This window comes from Mustelus asterias, chromosome 8 (genome assembly GCF_964213995.1).
Source record: "Mustelus asterias chromosome 8, sMusAst1.hap1.1, whole genome shotgun sequence".
NCBI lineage: Eukaryota > Metazoa > Chordata > Chondrichthyes > Carcharhiniformes > Triakidae > Mustelus > Mustelus asterias.
In genome coordinates, this window is record NC_135808.1 from 85,561,127 (window position 1) to 85,585,535 (window position 24,409).

Sequence of the window (24,409 nt, forward strand, 5' to 3'; positions counted from 1 at the left end):
TTCAGGAATTGTTATGTTTCACTGGGCATAATAATCTGGATTTGATGATGTAGCCATGTACTTAAGTTACATTATGAGGTTTAGCCTGACCATGGATTACAAAGTATGTATTATTAAACGGGGATTCAGCATCTTAGGACTCTGACTGAAAGCATAGCAACTTCATTAAATCCATTAAACAGTTGGATCATGTACAATGTATGTCAATTGTAATAGTGAACTTATAGTAACAGATCTGCAGAAATCAATTGCGATTAAATTCGAAAAGTGATTGCTGGGTTTCGAAAATAATTCAATATATTAGATTATTAATTAACTTATGATACTATAACATGTTAGAGCTACAAGCGATAGAGCAGTATACGAGTTTCATTTCCACCATTTCGGGATGCACAAACTAACAGATTTATCAGTAACAGATTTCCTTTTCCTTAAGAATATTACCACTTAAACAGTTAATTAGAAAGATTTAAAGCAGTTCAGGGCCTTTTGTGCCTGACTGTGAACCGCACTACCTCCACATTGTGAAAGCAGTTTGGGATTGCTGGCTGATGGACATCAAGCACGGAACTGACAGAATGACAGTAATAGAAGCATAGATGCTACCTTTCTGAGGAAGGACTGCAGGTTCCTACACCACAGAGTGATTTTCCTTCTCCTGGGTAGTGCCCTGGTGGTCCTGGTAATTTGCTTGAACACAGATTTGCTGGTCTGCAAGTCTCTTTGGGCACTACTTCCTCAGTCATGATGTTAGCAAAATGACCCTGCATGGATCTCATGACCTCAGTCTGAACATCCTCGTGTAAATGAACTGAGGCAAACCTAATGCTCACCCATGTGTGTCTGACTTAAAATCAAGACTTATTAAAAATCTTATGTCTCCATGCATTTCCTGCCCACAAAAACTTACTTTCGGTGACAAGCTACTTATAACATTTTTACGTTAAGTATAAATTTGCATGTTCCCATTTTATAAAAGGAACAACCAATCCTGTGTAAATTTATCACTTTGTAATTGCATAATTTGGTCACCAGGTAGCGGTATGTCACCTTCATAATTAAATCAAAATGCTTTCTGAAAAAATAATTGTAAATTATTTAATCTCCAATGTAAAGCTCTGGACATGATTAAAATAAAATAGCTTTTATACATATAACTGGAATAGGATATAAAGGCGTAATTGTAAAATTTGACAATGAAACTCAGAAATGTGGCAAACAATGTGAATGATAGTAATCGATTCCAGGAGCATAGAGAGAGAGTTTGTTGAAAGGGGCAGACACATGGCAGATGAAATTTAACATAGACAAATGTTAGGTGATTTATTTTGGTAAATGGCACAATATTAAAAAGGGGCACAAGGAAAGTGAGACCTAGGTGTGTACTTAGGCAAGTGTTTATATATGGTAGGACAAACTGAGAAGGCAAACATGATCCTTGGCTTCATGCTAATGGTGGCTTCAGAGTACAAAAGCAAGGAAATTTTGGAAAACTTTAGTGACCAATTGTGCAGGCACTGTACTTTAGGAAAGATGTTGAGGCTTTAAGAGAAGGTGAAGAGGACATTTATTATGATAGTGCCAGGAGTGAATGGTGCGAACAGATGGAGTTGTTCTCTTTTTGAGTAGGCAAGGCTAAGAAGAAATTTGATGTTCAAAATCAGGAGGAAGGGTTCAATATAATAAGAAATGTTTCAGTGGCAGAAGGGTCAGTTATCAAATCACTGATTTAAAGGTCATGGACAGAAGAATCAGAAGTAAAATGAATAAGAAAAAGGTTTTATGCAATAAATTGCAATCCAGAATATCTGAATGGGTGGTAAAAGTGGATTTAATAATTACTTCAAAGGGGAACTGGTTACATTGAGGGTAAAATTATGGAAAAGAGCAACTAAGTGGGACTCTGGATAGCTTTTCAAAAAATTGCGACAAGCCCAGTGAACCAAATGATCCCTTCTGTGTTGTAGTATCCTCTCATTCTGTGATTAATTAGATTTCCTCAAATTTCCATTGATTTTACTGGTTTTAGGTCAATGAAAAAACTCGTGACCACCATTGGACAGGACAGAGGTTTGACAAAAGATTTCATGGCCCTGAGTCATGTTTGGTTTAAAGTATGTACAAAAAAATTGAAGTAATCTTCTGTAGTGAGTGGAAATTAGAGTTCAGCCTTTAAAAAGGCAGTTCTGGTTAAAGATTATAACACCAGATTGGAGAGCAACATTTAAATCGAGAACACTATTACTTGGCTCAGTCTCTTGACTGTCAAATAGTTTGACTGAACGTCACATGAATGTGTTTAATGCAGGGGCAATTGGCACTGGCAACCAAACAAAAGATCAGGTAGAAACTAGCAGACTGTTAGGTCAATGCTTACAAGCTAAAAATACTTGGCCCCACTTGTTTACAGATTAAAAGACATAGATAAGCAAAAAGATTCTCTAATTCAGTGCATTGATGAACTCTACAGGACGGGATTTTCTGGCCATTCCTGCCGATGGGATCTTCCAATTCTGCCAATGGTGACCCCCTGCTGTAGATTCCCTAGTGGTGGAGGCTGCAAACAATGAGAAACCCCGTTGACAACAGTGGGACTGGAAGACCTCACCGCTATTCACTGGCAGGCTGCCCCTCTGCAAAATACACCGCTGGGGGTGAAAAATCCCACCCAATATATTAATTCATTGGCCAAAATTTTCTGATCTTCCCACCGGTGGAATCTTCTGGTCTGATCATGACCCCCTCACCACTGCAGGTTCTCCGGTAGCAGAAGCTGCGAAGAATAGGAAAACGTATTGTTAGTGGCAGCACTGGAAGATCCGGCCAATGTCAGGCGGACTTAATATTTCTCTTAATCTGCTCCTGCAAGGTTTAGGGCAGAAGCTTTTCCACCCATTGCTACTCCACATCCTATCTCTCTTCCACCACCTGGCCAAAGGTCAGAGGTCATTCTGTATTGATGGCAGGCTCTTGCCAGGATCTCCATCAGTACACGGACACTTGCCAGTGGTCCCAAGAAATATCCTGTAGGTGCTGCACCAGAAGAGATGGAATAGCCTCAAATGCAAAAATCTTCCAATTAATTAGGTGGCACAGTGGTTAGCACAGCTGCTTCACAGTGCCGGGACCCGGGTTCAATTCCAGCCTTGGGTGACTGTCTGTGTGGAGTTTTCTTCGTGTTTGTGTGGATTTCCTCTGGGTGCTCCGGTTTCCTCCCACAATCCAAATATGTGCAGGGTTAGGTGGATTGGCCGTGGTAATGTGCGAGGATACGGGAATGGGGCGGGGAAGTGGGCCTGGGCAAGATGCTCTTTCAGAAAGTTGGTGCAGACTTGGGCCAAATAGCCTCCTTCTGCACTGTAGAGATTCTATGGTTCTTTGGAAGGCCTAATCCAAGACCCTTTCATATTGCCTGTAATCCTGCTGCTTTAAAAAATGATCCAAAAGTTCAAATCTTTCTTTGTATTTGATCCCTCCTAGCTAGTAGCAATCTAGTAAGAAGTCTCACAACACCAGGTTCAATCTAGTCAGTCTGTATTATACACTCACTAAATCCTCAATTTCCTGTATGTGGTAAACCACTGTTAGCTTATTGCCTGTGTGTGTGACATGCCTGGACACGTCCCTGCCGGCCCTGCCCCGGACTCCTCCCCCGCTGGTCCAGGTATAAAGGTGACTGCTCCCCACCCCCTGCCTCAGTCTCTGGACCAGTTCAACAGCATGGGTGTGCTCCAAGTCTTTTGCTAATAAAAGCCTATTTGTTCTTGCATACAAACTAGTCTTTGCTTGATTGATGGTGCATCACTGTAATTTATGTGCTGCCCAATAACGCCGCCTTCTCCTTCAAGGTACCCTGTCCTAAGAGGGTGTTGGCAATCATGGATTTCCATTGGATTGGTCTCTGGAAATCCAAAGTGCTGCTGTGCCTTGCCATTGCCTTCCATAGTATGGCTGACCAGGAAATTCATCTCTTGCCACTTGACGTCAGGCATATTGGAAGGATTTACAGGCTGAAAATCAATCTGTTTGGCTGTATTATGAACACACCTTCCATGGTCACCAAGTCTTGAAATGGGACTTGAGCTAGAGGTTCTGGCGTAGAGGAAGGGATATTACCACTGCACCACAAGATCTGCCCAATAATACACAGTAACTGAAAAAATTAAGATTTCATTTAGGATTCACATTATCTCTTGGATTTTATATTTTGTACCTCTTGAGATAAACTTAGGGTTTTATTAGCTTTTATTATATGGCACTCCAGATAGGTGCCGTGCTCTACAGTCTGGCTGGGCAATTTGCCAGATATTAGTAACTCAAAGGGGCCCAGCAAAATTGGTTGCCAAGTCCAGCACCTGGTGTATCCGACTCTCAGCCTGATTACCAGCCCTTCTGCTAGAGTTTTGTTTGTCTCCTGGTAATAATGTGCCAGAAGATTTGATTATTAGCCCAGATTGATGAAGGGCCATAGAGAAGGACACTGAGGGATCTGAAGCAGCATGTATCAAACTGTTGCAACCTATGGTCGAAGACAAAAGGTTGTTTGCAAACAGGTTGAGGAGCTGGTTAGAACCGGTTCAAGCTGCAGCCTAGAGAACAATGGAAAGGTACTTACTGAGAGGTTGCTTAAGTTACAAAACCTGTTCAGCAACAGAGAGAGTATAAAAAGAGGGACACAAGGAAACCTTCTTTGTTACGACACTGTATGCCTGGACTGAACACCATGTGGCTTTGAAATAAAAATTCGTAACCAAAAGCTTGTGCCTCATTACTGACTCTCCAAAGAACATGTTTTGAAGCTAAAATCTAATAGTTTGAAGCCAGAATCGAACAGACACCATAAAAATTAAAATGAGAAGAATTGCTTATGACTGTTGCAAAAGATTCAACATCCTTTAATATTCTTCAAGATGTCAATTAGGAAAGCGTACCACAGTATTACGAAAGGTCACCAAGAAAATTACTGACAAGCCAGAATCTTTTCTAGTTTACACTAAGATGGAATTTATTTTAGAAAGAATAATCTCAGAAAATAGCTCTTGTATAGGGTGCTTGACTTAATTGATAAAGAAGCTGCAGTAAATAGGTATTCAGATAATAGTAATGTTGCTGGAAAAATTCAGCAGGTCTGGCAGCATCTGTAGAGAGAGAGATACAAAGAGCATGTTTTTTGAGTCTGCCTGACTCTTTAGAGCTATGAAGAAGAATCATATGGACTCAAAATATCATCTGTGTGTGTGTGTCTCTCTCTCTCTCCACAGATGCTGCCAGACTTGTTAAGTTTTTCCAGTATCTTGTTTTCATTTCAGATTTCCAACACCCAAAGTATTTTGCTTTTATGTTTAAATAGTTGCATTTTCTGACTAGAATGATTCAGCTTCAATTAGTTATTTATTGCTTGTTTCCCAATTACTGAACTATATTAAATATTTTTTATTTGCACCTTAAATTAGCTGAGGGTGATTTTTTTTCTGGACTTACCTCCGAATCAGCATTGAAATGTTACAAGTCTTTCTGTTTCTGATTGTCGCCCCTCGATTCTGATGTGTTTGTTGTGCTTTGATGTAGGAAACCCATGAACTTGTAAAGAACTGGCTATCTGCTACTCTGAAAAACTGCTGCTTGACTGAAAGATCACAATCATTTTCGCAATGAAGAAAAGTAGAAGTGTCTTGGCAGTGACAGCTGAAGATGTAAGTAAATAACTTGAGCTAATTGTATCGGCAATTTAATATTTTAGGCTCAAGTATATTTTTTTAAAAAGACTTCTTATTCTAGAAATATTCTCCTGGTTTGTTGTGCAAGTTTGAGAGGTGTTAGTGTTAAACTAGATATATTTGTTAATGCTTGTGCTGATTCCAAAGTGTCAACCTTGTAAATTCTGCCAGATTCTGACGTGATTCCCACTTCTCTTGTTTAATAGTTCATCTTATCCTGCTGTAGTTCTACTAATTCAGGATTTCCTATCATAGTGGGCAATACTTAACATATCCCTATGAAGGAAATAAGATCTGAAATTTTCCCAACTAGAATCACTTTGCATCTGTGATAGGTTCATAATCCTGACTCATTTGCAGGATTAGGTTTTTCATGTAATTGGTTTGAACTCCTCCTCCTCTGGAAATTTGCTGTGGGTGGTTGCAGGTTGAAGAATGGTCCCAGGACCCCTTCAATGTCTGCTGCAGGGTTGACACCATAGTCTCTTTGGACAGCTAAAGGGACAAAGTTTTATTTTAAAACTTTTTTGAAATGGCAAAGCTGGAGATAATGATTTCAGTTCCCTTCAAATGTTTTGACATTCACGACCTGTCTCTGCCATCCAGTTGAATGCACAGGATGAACGTATGTTTCTTTCACACAGTGTTGCTATTATGCAAATGATAGGATATTCACATAATATTTTAGATGAGATGCAAAACTGTGGCCTTGTCTAACCTCTCAGCTGAGCATAAACTATCCCATGGCGCTATTTAAAAAATGAAGAAGTGCATTCTGTATAATATCTTGGCCAACATTTTTCCTTCAACAAACACGTATAGCATGCTATCTGGTCATGATCTCATTTTCAATTGTGCAAGATTGCTGTGCGTAAAACATTGGCTGCCAATATTTCCTACATTACAACAGTGACCACTTTGGAACGTTCTGAGGTTGTGAAAGATGCATCTTTCTTTCTTTAATTCTGATGGCAATTGTAGTAGTAGTAAGGAAACCTGCTCACTGGAACGGCTTACTCTGGGATTCAAATCCTGGAAATCTCAAACTGTCAGAAGCGACTCCAGGTCATTTTTAAAAAAACGCTGCAAAAAGTGTTTTTCTGCTATACGGTTATTATTTTATAAATTCCAGATAATTACAGACTCTGAAATTACTGACTTTTGCCGGGTTCACCTGACCCTAACATCAGCTGTGCTGCAGTTTTCTCATCCTAATTTGCCCCAATTAAATTTCAAGTATAAAACCGGAAAACTCAGGCTTCTGTCCCATGAACCCTCTTGAACACAGCATATGACAGATGAATCTGGGTATGAGCCAAGAAATGGAGGGAGTTTTGTGATAGGGAATTACGTTTGGATTAGAAACTGGCAGAAACAACTTGCATTAATTTGCTGCCAGCCCCCACTATCCCATTAAAATTACTTGCCTGAATTGTACACTGAAAATATGTGGATTTGGTTAATTTTACTTTGTGGTACAAATTGATTTTGTAATCCCTGCATTGTGAATTTTAAAATATGCCATTTCTCCACCAAGATTTGAATCTCTAAAGTTTATTCCCATCTAACCCTATTAAGTAGAATGTTGGATCTGCGCCATAACTGTGCTGACTATTGACTTGTGGTCACACCACACTTGAGTGCAGATTTTTAACGGTTCCAACAGGTATCACTATTAAAATCATATGTGACCTTTTAAACTATAGAATGGCTGACATTCGTCAACTGTGTTGTGTGTTATGCTCCATGGGCATACTCAAGAAGCAAACATGGAGAATGCCGGGAAGCTACCATCACCTTTTTTCTCGCTGGGGGCTCCATTTAGGATCTCACAATATCTGTTTGCTTTTAGAAGAGAAGGAAAAAAATACATGTAAGTTACAACATGGAAGCAGGTCATTTGGCTGAATCAGCCAATGTTGGCACTTGGTCTTTCTGCGAGCAAATAGTTCGAATTACAATCACCCACCATGTGCCTGTATTCCTGCTTCAACCACTTTTCCTTCATCCATGTTTCTGTTTAACCACAAATACTCAGTGAATTTCTTAGCTTCACAACTCTCTGTGTAAAGAGTTTTCTCCTACTCTCTGTGCTAAATCTATGAACTAAACCTTGTATTTATGTCACCTGAGTTACAGAAAATAATTAACTCTTCCAACCCTGTCTTTTTCTTTCATAATTAAAAAAACGTTCTATCACCCATAAACTGTGTTGTTCTAACAAAAAAAAGTTTTCATATTTTTCTTTATTTTCTTTTCATCGTACAAGACAGCATCATAGTGAATCTTGGATCTTCTCCAAGGCTTCAATATCTTTTCTATAGTGTGAAGACTGGTACTGCAAACAGTATTCCAAATGAGGTATTTTAGAGATTCTATATAGTGTCACATTACCCTGGTGAACTGGTGTGGTGACAATAATCTCTCCCTCAATGTCAACAAAACGAAAGAGATTGTCATCAACTTCAGGAAATGTAGAGGAGAACATGCCCCTGTCTATATCAACGGGGACGAAGTAGAAAGGGTCTAGAGCTTCAAGTTTTTAGGTGTCCAGATTACCAACAACCTGTCTTGGTCCCCCCCCATGCCGACGCTATTTTTAAGAAAGCCCACCAACGCCTCTGCTTTCTCAGAAGACTAAGGAAATTTGGCATGTCAGCTACGACTCTCACCGACTTTTACAAATGCACCATAGAAAACATTCTTTCTGGTTGTATCACAGCTCGGTATGGCTCCTGCTCTGTCCAAGACCGCAAGGAACTACAAAAGGTCGTGAATGTAGACCAATCCATCATGCAAACCAGCCTCCCATCCATTGACTCTGTCTACACTTCCCGCTGCCTCGGCAAAGCAGCCAGCATAATTAAGGATCCCTCGCACCCTGGGTATTCTCTCTTCCACCTTCTTCCATTGGGGAAAAGATACAAAAGTCTGAGTCATGTACCAACTGACTCAAGAACAGCTTCTTCCCTGCTGCCATCAGACTTTTGGATGAACTTACCTTGCATTAAGTTGATATTTCTCTACACCCTAGCTATGACTGTAACACTACATTCTGCACTCTCATTTCCTTCTGGAATGCTTTGTCTGTATAGCACGCAAGAAACAATACTTTTCACTGTTTACTAATACATGCGACAATAATAAATCGAATCAAATCACCCTCTGCCCCCTAGTTTTTGACTAAGGTCATAGACTTTTATATTCTGGACCTCTTGAGTTAAGATTCTATTAACTTTATAGCCGAACCAATTTGACGTGCTGCTTTTAATATGTCCTGTAATTCAGTACCGAAAAATACTGCTCTTCTACAGAATAAAGTGTAATTTTATTCAGTGCATAATTACTGTTTTTTTTAACCAAAATGCATTATCTCACACTTACCAGTAGGGACAATGTTCTAGTGATATTATCGCGAGACTATTAATCCAGAAACTCAGCTAATGTTCTGGGGACCCTGGTTTGGATCCTGCCACAGCAAATGGTGGAATTTGAATTCAATTTTTAAAAAGCTGGAATTAAGAATCTACTGATGACCATGAAACCATTGTCCATTGTCAGAAAAACCCATCTGGTTCACTAATGTTCTTTAGGGAAGGAAATCGGTGGCACAGTGGTTAGCACTACTGCCTCATCGCGCCAGAGATCCGGGTTCGATTCCCGGCTTGGGTCACTGTCTGTGCAGAGTCTGCACGTTCTCCCCGTGTCTGAGTGGATTTCCTGCGGGTGCTCCGATTTCCTCCCACAGTCCAAAAGACGTACTGGTTAGGTGCATTGGCCATGCTAAATTCTCCCTCAGTGTACCCGAACAGGCACCAGAGTGTGGCGACTGGGGGATTTTCACAGTAACTTCATTGCAGTGTTAATGCCAACCTACTTGTGACTAATAAATAAACTGAAAAAAAAAATCTGCCGTCCTTATCTGGTCTGGCCTACATGTGACTCCAGAGCCACAGCAGTGATTGACTCTCAACTGCCGTCAGGCAACGAGGGATCGGCAATAAATGCTGGCCAGCCAGCCACGCCTATGTCCCACGAATGAATAAAAAAAACATGGATGCCCTCCTGAAATTGACTCTGCTATTGCTTTGTGGGGCCAATCTATTATCCTCTGGCCACTCTTGTAAGGCATACAGAGGAGCAAAGTCTCTGCAGTCTTAACTTCCTTAGTGAACTAATAGGCAACCTATAGCAAAGTGACCTATAGCCAGAGTCCAGAGCAGGCAAGGTCATTGCCACCTTTGATTTTAACCTCTGGATCTTTCCTGGGGTCACAAGTGCCAATGATTAGAATTTGTCATTTAATGTGTTGCTGAGTAAAACCAGTGACTGATTCCTTGTTCACATGGTTGAGGAACATCAGATCCAAACACTTGCATTGCTCAAAGTGCACAAAGTGATAAACAACTCTCATAATACAAAGAACAAAGAACAATACAGCACAGGAACAGGCCCTTCGGCCCTCCAAGCCTGCGCTCCTTATGTGCCCAACTAGACCATTCGCTTGTATCCCTCTATTCCTAGTCTGTTCATGTGGCTATCCAAATAAGTCTTAAACGATGCTAGCGTGTCTGCCTCAATTACCTTGCTTGGGAGTGCATTCCAGGCCCCCACTACCCTCTGTGTTGAACCTTGCCCCCCTCACCTTGAACCTGTGACCCCTTGTGTTCGTCACCTCCGACCTGGGAAAAAGCTTCCCACTGTTCACCCTATCTATGCCCTTCATAATTTTATACACCTCTATTAGGTCGCCCCTCATCCTCCGTCTTTCCAGGGAGAACATCCCCAGTTTACCCAATCTCTCCTCATAGCTGAGACCCTCCATACCAGGCAACATCCTGGTAAACCTTTTCTGTACTCTCTCCAAAGCCTCCACGTCCTTCTGGTAGTGTGGCGACCAGAACTGGACTCAGTATTCCAAATGTGGCCGAACCAATGTTCTATACAGCCACAACATCATATGCCAACTTTTATATTCTATGCCCCGTCCAATAAAGGCAAGCATGCCACATGCCTTCTTGACCACCCTCTCCACCTGTGCTGCCACCTTTAAGGATCTGTGGACTTGCACACCCAGGTCCCTCTGCGTGTCTATACTCCTGATGGTTCTGCCATTTATTGTATAGCTCCCCCTTACATTAGATCTACCGAAATGCATCACTTTGCATTTATCTGGATTAAATTCCATCTGCCATTTCTCCGCCCAATGTTCCAGCCTATCTATATCCTGCTGTATTCTCTGACAATGTTCATCACTATCCGCAACTCCAGCAATCTTTGTGTCGTCCGCAAACTTACTGATCACACCAGCTACATCTTCCTCCAAATCATTTATATATATCACAAACAGCAGAGGTCCCAGTACAGAACCCTGCGGAACAAACACCACTAGTCACAGACCTCCAACCGGAAAAAGACCCCTCCACTGTTACCCTCTGTCTTCCACGGCTAAGCCAGTTCTCCACCAATCTAGCTAGCTCACCTTTTATCCCGTGAGATTTAATCTTTTGCACCAGCCTGCCATGAGGGACCTTGTCAAACGCTTTACTAAAATTCATATAGACGACATCCACGGCCCTTCCCTCGTCAATCGTTTTTGTCACCTCCTTACAAACTCAACCAAATTTGTGAGGCATGACCTCCCTCGTACAAAACCATGCTGTCTATCGCTAATGAGATTATTCAGTTCTAAATGCGCATATATCCTATCTCTAAGAATCTTCTCCAACAATTTCCCTACCACGGACGTCAAGCTCACTGGCCTATAATTACCCGGGTTATCCTTGCTACCCTTCTTAAATAACGGGACCACATTTGCTATCCTCCAATCCTCTGGGACCTCACCTGTGTCCAGTGAAGAGACAAAGATTTCTGTTAGAGGCCCAGCAATTTCATCTCTTGCCTCCCTGAGGAGTCTAGGATAGATGCCATCCGGCCCTGGGGATTTGTCTGTCTTAATGTTTCCTAAAAAACCTAGCACTTCCTCCCTTGTAATTGAGATTTTTTCTAATGGGTCAACACATCTCTCTGAGACACTACCAGTCAACATGTCCCTCTCCTTTGTGAATACTGATGCAAAGTATTTGTTTAAGATCTCACCTACTTGCTTTGGTTCTAAGCATAATTACCCTCCTTTGTCCCTGAGAGGTCCGATTCTTTCCCTAACAACCCTCTTGTTCCTAACGTATGTATAAAATGCCTTAGGATCCTCCTTAATCCTGCCTGCCAAGGACGTTTCGTGACCCCTTTTTGCCCTTCTAACTCCCTGTTTGAGTTCTTTTCTACTTTCTCTGTATTCCTCCAGTGCTCCATCTGTTTTTTAGCTGCCTGGACCTCATGTATGCCTCTTTTTTCTTTTTGATTAGACCCACAATTTCACTGGTTATCCACGGCTCCCGAATCCTACCTTTCCTATCCTTCCTCTTTACAGGCACATGCCTGTCCTGCAGTCCTGTCAACTGCTCCTTCAAAGACTCCCACATGCCAGATGTGGATTTACCCATGAACAGCCTCTCCCAATCAACAGCCACCAAATCCTGCCTAATCCGGCTGTAGTTAGCCTTCCCCCGATTCAGCACCTTACCCACAGGACAACATTCATCTTTTTCCATTACTGTCCTAAAGTTTACAGAATTGTGGTCACTATTTGCCACATGTTCCCCCACTGAAACTTTGATGACCTGACCAGGCTCATTCCCCAGTACTAGGTCCAGTATAGCCCCCTCTCTAGTTGGACTGTCAACATATTGTTCCAAAGAACCTTCCTGTATGCATTTTATAAATTCTTCCCTATCCAGGCCCCCAGCCCTAAGCGATTTCCAGTCTATGCGAGGGAAATTAAAATCTCCCACTACAACAACCCTATTTTTTCTGCACCTGTCCAGAATCTCCTTACATATCTGTTCCTCAACTTCCTGTGGGCTGTTGGGAGGCCTGTAGTATACCCCCAGCATAGTGACTGCGCCCTTCCTGTTTCTGAGCTCCACCCACAGTGACTCGTTACCTGACCCTTCCAAATTGTCCACCCTCTGTACCGCTGTAATATGCTCCATAACCAGCATTGCTACTCCCCCACCTCTCCTAGCCCCTCCTCTGTCTCGCCTAAAACACTTATACCCCGGAATATTCAGCTGCCAGTCCTGTCCTTCATTTACCCAAGTCTCCGTCACTGCAACCACATCCAAGTTCCGCGCAAGCATTAAGGCTCTAAGCTTGTCTGTCTTGCCTGTGACGCTCCTTGCATTGAAGCAGATGCACTCCAGACCTCCAGGCCCACTGAGGTCATCCTCCCCCAGAATGCTCTTCCTCTTAGGTAGCCTTGTCTTGGCCCCAACCTCGTCCCCAGCCTCTATGCTTATTGACTTATTGTTCTGATCCCCACCCCCCCTGCCACATTAGTTTAAACCCACCCGAACCGCACTAGCAGAACTCCCAGCTAGGATATTCGTGCCCCTCCAGTTTAGGTGTAACCTGTCCTCCTTGTACAGGTGCCATCCTCTCTTGAAGACTTCCCAGTGATCCATGAATTTGAAACCCTCTCTCCAGCACCAGTCCTTTAGCCACGCATTCAGCTGTACAATCTCCCTGTTCCTAGCCTCGCTAGCATTTGGCACTGGGAGTAGTCCAGAGATCGCTACCCTAGAGGCCCTGCTTTTCAGCCTACTACCCAACTCCCTGAATTGCTCTCTCAGGACCTCCCTGCTCTTTCTGCCTACGTCATTTGCACCAATGTGGACAATGACGTCTGTCTGGTTACCCGCCCCTTTTAGGATGCTTCCTACCCGCTCAGTGACATCCAGGACCCCGGAGGCAGACTACCATCCTGGAGTCTCGTTCGCGCCCACAGAAACCTGTCTGTGCCTCTAACTGTTGCATCCCCCACTACTATTGCTCTCATAGTCCCCCTCTTTCCCTTCTGGGCCACAGAGTCCGAATCCATGCCAGTGGCCTGGTCACCGTGGCTTACCCCTGGAGGGTCATCCCCCCCCACAGTATCCAAAATGGTATACTTATTCTGGAGGGGGACAACCACAGGGGACCCCATCACTGACTGCTCTCTCCCCTCCTCTCCTGTCTGTCACCCATCCCTTACTGTTACTGTTACTGTCATACCTTTAATACTCCAACTAAAGGGAGTTTACTTTGCTCTGCATTAATTGCAAGACCAACTATTCCATCATCATGAAGCTTTTGTGTGATTCTATGCACTAGATCATGCAAGTCACAGCTAAATTTCCAGACAGTACCCTTCGTGATGCCTTCACTTCACATTTGTTGATCCATAGCCAATGAAGAAATGGTTATGGAGTAGTTGCTGCCTTTCTTTGTAGTCCCTCAGCAGCATCTTCATATTGAAGTCAAGCACAGATATAATGAAGCCCTTAGTTCCAGCAGGATCAACATTAACAATACGATGTCCACCCTAAAGCAGTCGGATAAGTCAGAGGTGCCTGCAGTGCTAATCACAGTATCCTGAATCATATCATATTGTTTTGTTATATCCGTGCATGTAAAATGTCACAGAAAACAGCTAGAAGAGGAAACTTAATGATGGAATGAGTATTATCTTTGCAGGATCAGTAAAGGTAATTCCAGACATCAGAAGTAAGTTGTAAGAAAGAAATGAGGAAGATGTCATTGCCTTGTTAAAGGTTGTCCATTTGAAACCTAGAAGATTTAAAGAGAATTTTCAAAATTTAACCGAATAAGTTGTTTATTAAGGTGGCAAATATTAGGAACATAAATTAGAAAGTTAGGGTAGAAAACATTAGAGGTTAAAGAATAAAACTTTTCTTCCTGCAGGGTAATAGAGTTGGGGAATTAATCATCCACAGTGGGCTGTTAGTAATGCTCAAGGGCTTCAGGCAGACCTTACTTAGAATACAGTGTCCATCTTTGGTGGGTGATATGGAGGCTTTGAAAATGGTACAGAGGACCATTAAATTAATTCCTAGTTAAAAGCATCTTGGTTATCAAAAAAGGCTAAATTGTTCAGATTCTTGAGAGGGGGGGGGGGGATGATCCAATAAATGTTTTCCAGTTGATAGTTTTTCAAACTATATTAGGGAGATTTGGAGGGGCACAATTTTAAATTGTGTAACAATACATCTAGGTTAGCTCTATTTCAGAGTTAGAAGACAATTCTTTCCTTAGATAATAGTGGATTCTTGGAGCAGGCTGCTACCTCTTGTGGTGGATGCCAAATTGCTGAATTCCTTCAAGCACAAACTGGACCTGATTCTGGCTGTGGTGGACATAATTGCTTTCAATAGGTAAGTACTTCATGAAATTCAAGGCACCGTGATCTGCTGGAATAGCGATGATTGCCTACATGAGTCAGAGAGGAAATTCCCTGTTAATTTCTCCCAAATTGGCCTAGTATTTTAATCTGCTTTTCCACCGCTTTCAGGGGACCACATGGTTTTGCGTGAGATGGGGAGTACATGTTTTGCAATGCACAAAAATCACAATTGCGTGGGACAGGCTTGATGGGAGCGTGGGAGCAGAGTATTGACATTGTTCTTATGCTGGTATAAAGTAATTGAAGAAGAGTGTATGAATGAATTCTGAGAGAATTAGATGCATTTCTGGTGATGGAAAGGATTAAAGAACAAAGAACAAAGAACAGTACAGCACAGGAAACAGGCCCTTCGGCCCTCCAAGCCTGTGCCGCTCCTTGGTCCAACTAGACCAATCGTTTGTATCCCTCCATTCCCAGGCTGCTCATGTGACTATCCAGGTAAGTCTTAATAAAGTATAAATTGAATAAGTTGAAAATAAAGAATAAATTGAAAAGGTGAAGAGTTGGGCTGATGTATGCAAAAGGCCTGCTGAGCTGAATTATCATCTTCTACTATTAATTATCTTATGAAAAGTGTTGGAGTTTGACAAAAATTGTATCTGGATAAAAACCAATCAAATTGAGAAGTCTTTTTCAATTGCCTACATTTTGGCAAAAACCTAACTGCTGAAGTGTCCTGCATGGAAAACAATACTGCTGATTAATAATTAGCCACATTGACATAAATTCAGCTGTGAAGGTTCTGGAATTTCCAGCTGATTGTGATTTTCTTTTTAATCCTGCCAGTGGAACCAGCTTGAGTATCATTTCAGTTACACTGCAAGAGGGTCATTTATCATTTTTAGAGCATTGCAAGCACATTTTCATATACCCTAAAATAGAAAACTCTGCAATAGCACACCTGGTCGATCAGCATCTGCGAATAGGTTTGCCACAAATGGTGAGTATGATCATGTCATATAGATTTGCTTTACTGGTAATGGAATGGCGTTGAAAGCCTGTAGAATTATTGGGTGAGATTTTCTGGCCAGTGGGTTTGAAGACAGTGACATTCATCAGGAAACCCCATTGACAGTGGTGCGACCATACAATCCCCCCGCCAGCCAATGGCAGGCCTCCCAGCGCAGAGTGTTTTGCTCGGTAAATCCCATCCAGTATTTCCCCAGCCTGGAGACATTGTAATCAATTGAAAATTCAATGTGCATTTTAAAATTCTCTGTTTGAATTGGAAGGTATTTTACCCTATGAACTTACCAGTAGATTACAATAGGACAATGTGGCAGTGATGCCCCCTGACGCCTCAGCATCCAGTTAAGATTTTCCCCTGAGCCCCCAGCACCCTCACTGGAATGACCACTGATCGTTCACTCACCACAAGCTGCATGCAAATAGTGATAGGGGCACAGGCTATAAGCCCAACAGATTTCCATCTTTCTGCTTATGTTACCACACTTTAAAATCTTAGAACAGAATGATTATAGCACAGTAGAAGGTAATTTGGCCCGTCGTGCCTGTACTGGCTCTTTGAAGGAGCAGTGCCATGCCCATGTCTATTCTCTTTAGCCCTGCACATTCTTCCTTTTCAGATAATAATCCAATTACCTCTTGACTGTCTCGATTTGAACCTGCTTCCACCACACTCTCAGGCAATGCATTTCAGATCCTAATGGCTCACTGCATGAAAAGCATTTTCCCCTGTCACTGTTGCTTCTTTTGCCAATCATCTTAAATCGGTGCCCTTTGGACTTTGATCCTTCTACCAATGGGAACAGTTTCTCCTAACTACTCTGTCTCGATCCCTTATGATTTTGAATACCTCAATCAAATCACCTTTCAACCTTCACTCCTCCAAGGGAAATAAATAACTCCTGCGATCTATCTACGTAACTGAAGTTCCTCATCCCAAGAAGCATTTCCATGATTTTTTTCTGCACTGTCTCTCTAATATAGAATCATAGAATCCCTATGGTGCAGAAGGAGGTCATTCATCCCATCAAGTCTGCGCCGACCACAATCCCGCCCAGGCCTATCCCCATAACCCCATGCATTTAGCCTGGCTAGGCCCCCTGACACTAGGGGGCAATTTAGCATGGCCAATCCACCTAACCCGCACATCTTTGGACTGTGGGAGGAAACCCATGCAGACACGGGGAGAATGTGCAAACTGCACACAGACAGTGACCCAAGCCGGGAATTGAACCCGGGTCCCTGGCGCTGTGAGGCAGCAGTACTAACCACTGTGCCACCATGCTGCTTCTTGTCCTTCCTAAAGTGTGGTGCCCAGAAGGGGATGCAATACTCCAGTTGAGGCTGAACCTGTATTGTATACAAGTTTAACATCACTTCCTTGTTTTTGTACTCTATGCCTCAATTTATAAAATTTATAAAATTGTGCTCCGAAAGCTTATGGTATTTGCTACCAAATAAACCTGTTGGACTTTAACCTGGTGTTGTGAGACTTCTTACTCAATTTATAAAACCCAGGATTCTATATACTTTAGTAACCATGCTCTCAACTTGTCCTGCTAACTTCAATGATTTAGCTCTTGCTTTAGTATTGTTCCCTTTGTTTTATATTGTCCCTCCACGTGCTTTCTACCAAAATGAATCACTTCTTACTTCTCTGCATTAAATTTCGCCTGCCATTATTCTGACAATTCCACCAACCTGTCTCTGATCTTTTGAAGTGCTACACTATCATCCTCACAGTTAACAATACTTCTAAATTTTGTATTGTCTGTAAATTTTGAAGTTGGCCCTCAACACCAAGGTGTATGTCATTAACACATATCAACCCCTGGGGAACTCCAATATAAACCTTCTGAAAAACAGCCATTAACCACTACAGTATTCCGTTTCTTGTCAATCGGGCAATTAGTCCATGAGCTTTAATTTTGCTCACAAGTCAGTTGTGCGGCACTTTATCAAATGCTTCATTGGAGCTGCCGTGGGCAAGATGGTGGTGGATTCCGAGAAGTATTACTAACTACCATGAGGGCATTCATGGAGGGAAAAGGTCTTGTAGCAGGCTTCTTTTCCCGAATTCTATTCCAAGTAATTCCACAGTTTCCATCAAAGTCTCCAATAATTCTTCTTTTCACCAGGGAGGTGGTGGCAGTGGTATTGTCACTGGACTAGTAATGGTGGGGATCGGTTAGCTCAGTTGTCTGGATGGCTGGTTAGTGATGCAGAGCGATGCCAACAGCACAGTTTTAATTCCCGTACCGACTGAGGTTATTTATGAAGGCTTCTCAGCTTTGTCCCTCATCTGAAATGTGGTGATCCTCAGGTTAAATCACCACCAGTCAGCCCTCCTGCTCAAAGGGGAGAGCAACCTATGGTTATCTGGGACTATGGCATCTTTACCTTTTTATCTAGTAATCCAGAGACCTAAGATAATGTTCTGAGGATCCAGTTTTGAATCCCACCACAGAAAATGGTGAAATTTGAATTCAGTAAAAATCTGGAATTACAGCCTAACCATGATTGTTGTAAAAACCCATCTGGTTCACTAATGTCCTTTAGAGAAGGAAATCTGCCATTCTTACCTGGTCTGCCTTACATGTGACTCCAGACCCGCAGCAATCTGGTTGACTCTTAATTGCCCACTGATATGGCCCAGTAAGCCATTCAGTTCAAAGGCAATTAGGGATGGGCAATAAATGCTAGCCCACATCTTGTGGAAGGATTAAAAAAAGGAAAATTGCTACTGCTCCTTTAAGGTCCATTGATGGACCTTCTGAATGTTTTAGTGGCATTTTTGCTACAGCACTTCCAGCATTTCCTCTTTTTCACTAATGGGCTCCAGCAGAACTCCCCCAACTAGTAGAAACTTCATGACATTTGGTTCTCCATTTTAGAAATTTCTCAATACAACAATGAAAATTTAAATTGGCACCTTACCTTGAAAGAAAGAGAGGTTAGTGTTTTGGGTTTGACGCTTCATTAGGACTGGCCTGCCCATGGTGAAACTGACTTTCCCATTTCTAGTTTGAAACAAATTGTACTTGATGCAACAGTGACCTTATTATAGATCCTGCCCATAGAACAGAAAAAGTTTTCAAAGCAATGATAAATTACCTTGGTTACACATCACCTCCAGAGATTGGGCCAGGGAATGTGCTATTCGTGTATAGACATGATTTGCTTTATTATTTCCCCTTCAAATTATGCAGTTGTCTCTCAAGGGCTTTGATTATCTGTCGAGGGGAAAGGCACTTGTAATTAATATGGATGCTCTTCAACCCGTGAGTTTGAGCTGAGATTAATGCTGTCTGTGCAGCTACTTGTGCTTTCTTGAAAACAAATATTATGGGATTAACTTTCCAGCACTGTGCTTCATATGCCAATCCCTAGAAATGTCTAATAGCACGATCCATCAGAACAGATGCTCTCTTTTTTATAATTAGTAGACTGCAGGAACCAAGGACATTGGAAAGAGTAGAATGGAAGTTTTGGAGAGAGTTTGAGGAATTGGGATCGAGATTGAAGTCCAAAGTCTTGAAGTAGTAATCTGTGTCCCAGAATGAAACATCAGAACAGGAATAGACCATTCAACCACTTGAATCTGTTCTACTATTCAATTAGATCACAGCTGACTTGTGCTAAACCCAATTTATCCGCCATAGCTCCACATCCCTTGATATTTTTACCTAACAAAGGTCTATCAATCTTAAGACTTCAAAATGTCAATTGACTAGGCATTCACAGTCTTTTGGGAAGAGAGCTCCTGATTTACATTGCTGTATAGTTACATAGTTGCACATTAAGTGTATAAACTGAAGTTATACACTTAGAGTGAAATTAGGAAGAACTTTTTACATTTTAAATGGCTTAGCTCCAACTTTACTTTGTCCTCTTGTTCTAAATTCCCCAACCATAGTTTCTCTATATTTCTTGTTTCAAATACCTTTTATTATTTTAAACACTTAAATCATCATTCAGCCTTCTAAATTCAAGGGAATAAAAAACCAAATTGATGCAGCATGTCCTTATTATTTACAAGCAAAATGCTTTGGTGCTGGAAATCCGCAATAAAAGCAGAAAGTGCTGTAAAAACTCAGCTGTGGCAAAATCTATGGACAGAAACAATGAACATTTTGAGTTGAATGACTTGGGGTGGGATTTTCTGGCTGTTCCTGCCAGTAGCTCCCGCTGACAATGACCCCTGTCACCATGCAAACAACAGGAAACCCCATTGACAATGGCGAGCCACCTCCACAAAATATGTGGGAAGGGGGTAATGGAAAATTCCACCGTTGAAATGTGTTTCTAAGAAGAATCGGTCAACTCAAAATGTTAATTCCGTTTCTCGTTTCTCTCTCCATAATTGCTATGAGTTTTTCCAGCAGTTTCTGTCCTCGGAATGTAATTCTTTAAGCCTGGTATAATTCTGGTACATCTGTGCTGCTTTCCCTGCAATATCTTTACTGAGCTGAGATGTCCTAAATTAAATGCAAATCTCCAGATGGAATCTGAAAAAAAACATTAAATCCTGATGCACTACTTCCTCACTTGTATTACAACTCCTTTTAGATAAATGCCAGCATTCCATTAGTCTATTTGGTCGCATTTTGTACCTGTGCATTACGTTACGGACAGCAGGGGTTAATTTAAACAGCACTGATTTCTCTTCTTATCCCTCATCCGTAAAAAAAAAGTGTTTTTGATTTACTTCCTCCCTTTTTAATTGCTTCCTGCTTGCTTAGTTTTGGTGTGACCCAAATCCTATCACAAACCTCCTGACTGCAACCCCCCCTCCTGACTGCAACCCCACCCGCCTCCCCCCACCCCACACAAGCAAACTCGAAATAGGATGTACTTGGTTACGTGGCACGGTGGCACAGTGGTTAGCTCTGGGACCTGGGTTCGATTCCCGGTTTGGGTCACTGTCTGTGCGGAGTTTGCACGTTCTCCCCGTGTTTGCGTGGGTTTACTCCAGGTGCTCAGGTTTCGTACCACAATCTGAAAGATGTGCTAGTTAGGTGCATTGACTCAAACAGGCGCCGGAGTGTGGTGACTCGGGGAATTTCACAGAAACTTCATTGCAGTGTTAATGTAAGCCTTACTTGTGACTAATGAATAAACTCTACTTTAACTTTTACTTTACAAACAACAGAAAATCCCATTGACAGTGGCAGGTCCAGCAGATCCCGGCACAAGGCAATGGCGAGCCACCTCCACTGCCGTGAAATATGCCGCGGTGAGTGCGGAGAATCTGGCTCATTGTTTCACATGGGTCCAGAGTCCAGAATCGAAATCCAATGAGGTATTCCTTCACAGAGGTTGGCAGGCTGAAAACCACTGCTGTACAATTCTCTTTTCCCATCGGGTTGACTTAGGCAGGCAAGTGGAGATAAATCAGTAGGAAGTTCCTTTCCAAAAATTTCTTCCTTGAACCTCACTAGCTTCCTCGCTGGCTTTGACCCTTCTTGAAACCCACCTTTTTGACCAAGCTTTTGGTCACGCTTCTTAAGATCTGTATCTTTGGCTCAACATCCACAGTGCAGCTTGGGTCAGGTATTCAATATGGGCAGAGTCCCTTTTTTGTGGTGCTGCCAATTAGATGATAAAATGGCAGACTGAGTTTTCGGTACAGTGTGAAAATATAACTGGTTCCACCAGCCACGGGTCCATGTCACCTGTTCCCATAAAGACTGTAATTCCTTGGAGAGTTTGGCGTAACATAATTGAGGCATGGATCATCAGTCACTTTAAAGCATTAACAAAGGTTAACTTTTCTGTAAGTTAGAGTTTAAGTTACCTACAAATCGTGTTCATTATCATGGAATTATATAATCCCCACAGTTCTGAAGGAGACCATTGTTATAGTAAAATCTTAACTTGAAATCTTGTTATGGAATTGCTTTTACATGGTTACTGGGACTTTAATTATCTTTTTTAAAGTTATTAGTCTTGACAGGGATTGTAACAACAAATATTTTCAGTAGAATCTGGCATTTGCTTAGTCACTTGTGCCTTCACTTTCCTTGGTCAGCCTGGTAAGATCATTAAGATGTTTCTGAAACTGAACTTGTTCATGTGGCGGTTGGGGTAGCACTGACTGTAAGCACTTCCTCCAATTAGAATGTTTGAACATTTGTTTTTGGGGCTTCATTCCCCACATTCTCTGGCAATCCCTGCTCTAAACTGACCCTGAGTATAAAATTAAGTCCCTAAAATTAATTCAGTCAGGTGTAGGTAGAATCCACCCCTTCCTCCAAGTCCCAATATTTCTTCAAAAGTCCTTGGGAAATCCAGCCCAACATCAGAAGTGCTGCAAGAAAAAGCATGTCAAGGTGACAATAGTAAAACAATTAGATTGCTAAGATGACATTCAGTAGTATTCAGATATACAATTTTAAAAAGGATCCATTTCAAGGCAGTAATTGAAAAGTTTGAGCAGAATGACTGGAAATTAGCATTCAAGAAATGGAAATGTTTCACCAACATGCCACTAAGTACGCATGATAAGTAAAAACCTGATGCCAATAAATACACATTTTTATAAATGATGTCCAATGAATTTTGTTGTAGACTGTTCTTAGACAGCCTTCTCCAGTAAATGCTTCCATCTCACGATTGACCAGAAGCTTATCTGAACAAGTCATATAAATACTGTGGCTACAAGAGCATGTCAGAGGCTGGGAATTCTGCAGCAAATAATCCACCTTCTGAAACCTGTCCACCATCTACAAAAGAAAAGGTTGTGAGTGTGATAGAATACTGTTCACTTGCCTGGATGAGTGCAGCTCCAACGACTCAGGAAGCTCAACACCATCCAGGATAAAGCAGTCTGCTTGATCAGCACCCCATCCACCTTAAACATCACTCACTACCACTAGTGCACAGTAGCTACAATGTGTACTATGTTCAAGATGCATTGCAGCAAATCGCCAAAGCTCCTTGACAGCTCCTGTGATCTCTACCACTTAGAAGGACTAGCATGTTAGATGCATGGGAACAACACCACCTCCAAGTTACACACCACCCTGACTTCGAACCATATCACCATTCCTTCACAGTTGCTGGGTCATAATCCTGGAACTTCCTCTGAGAAACAAGGTGGATGTACCTACACCAGATGAACTGCAGCCGTTCAAGAATTCAAGAAAGTCACTCATCATCACCTTTTCGAGGGTAATTAGGGATGGACAACAAATACTGATCTTGCAAATAACACCTGCATCTCATGGACGAAAAGAAAAGGTTGTGTTTGTTAGTGCCACAACACTAGGGGGAGTCTTCCTGTATGTGCACAATGTCAGCCTTTGGCCAGAATTTTACCGCCTCGCCTGCCCCAGAATCGGGGCGGGTGAGGCTTGCAGAACAGCATTCTCCTTTGGCCTCAGGCGGGATCTTACGAGCCTCCGATGGGTAAGGCAGTAAAATTCCAGCATTTGTGTCAGTGTCAGCTGATGCACTAAAACAAACAAATTGACTTGATACAGAATAACAAGCCCTTAACTAATTGCAAGTTCATATGAAATAGGCGTCTGACAATTCAGTGAATGCTGAACTAAATGAAATTCTGAGACAAATACAAAGTGAAATAAATTTTTTAAAAACTTCTCAGCTTGTAGGGAAACATATGAGGAAAACCATTGGGAAGAAGTTAGGAACCTTCAAAATGTAAACCTCTGAAGACAAAGGAGGAACTTGATATGAGTGTAGCTGCAAAAGCTAAATGTGGAAATATGTATTTTTCCAGTAGACTAATTATCAGTAGTTTTTCAAAGACTTGGGATACGTTAAGTTGAAGTGAAATTGAGGATGAATTGAAAATAGTTAACATGCTAAGTGATTATGTCAGAGAAGTATTCACTGAATAAGTCATGTCAAAAAACGTTCTGCAACTGTATTTTACTGGACATCCTGGGCAGATGTAAAGGGTTCCAAACGAACAGCTGTCCTGGGTGCTAACTGAACCTATGGACTAAAGCGATAAAGAACTGATTATCATGGGGATTCCCACTGGACTGAAAACAAGCAACCAGGTGGAAATCGAGGCTCACCCATCCACTGTGAGTGGGCCCTGCAGGCAAAACATAGAAACTAGAAGCAGGAATAGGCCATTTGGCCCTTTGAACCTGCTCCGCCATTTATTATGATCATGGCTGATCATCAAATTCAATATCCTGATCCCCTTTCCCCCATATCCCTTGATCCCTTTAGCCGCAAGAGCTTTACCTAATTTCTACTTGAAATCACATGTTTTGGTCTCAACTACTTTCTGCGGTAGTGATTTTTAAAATGCATTCATGGGACATAGGCATCGCTGGCTGGCCAGCAATTGTTGCCCATCCCTAGTTGCCCTTGAGTAGATGGTGGTGAGCTGTCTTCTTCAATCGCTGCAGTCCATGTTCTGTGGGTTGACCCACAATGCCATTAA

At 42.0% G+C, this 24,409-nt stretch overlaps 1 protein-coding gene across 2 annotated transcripts in view; it reads left to right on the plus strand.

The window, feature by feature from the left end:
* pde4ba (phosphodiesterase 4B, cAMP-specific a) overlaps positions 1-24,409 on the plus strand; it is a 671,909-nt gene that overhangs the window by 153,654 nt on the left and 493,846 nt on the right. For both annotated transcript variants that reach the window (XM_078218430.1, XM_078218431.1), the window contains one exon: positions 5,569-5,693. In XM_078218430.1, coding sequence (XP_078074556.1) covers positions 5,652-5,693 — 42 coding nt within the window. In that variant the 5' untranslated portion in view covers positions 5,569-5,651. The remainder of the gene's footprint in view (positions 1-5,568; positions 5,694-24,409) is intronic.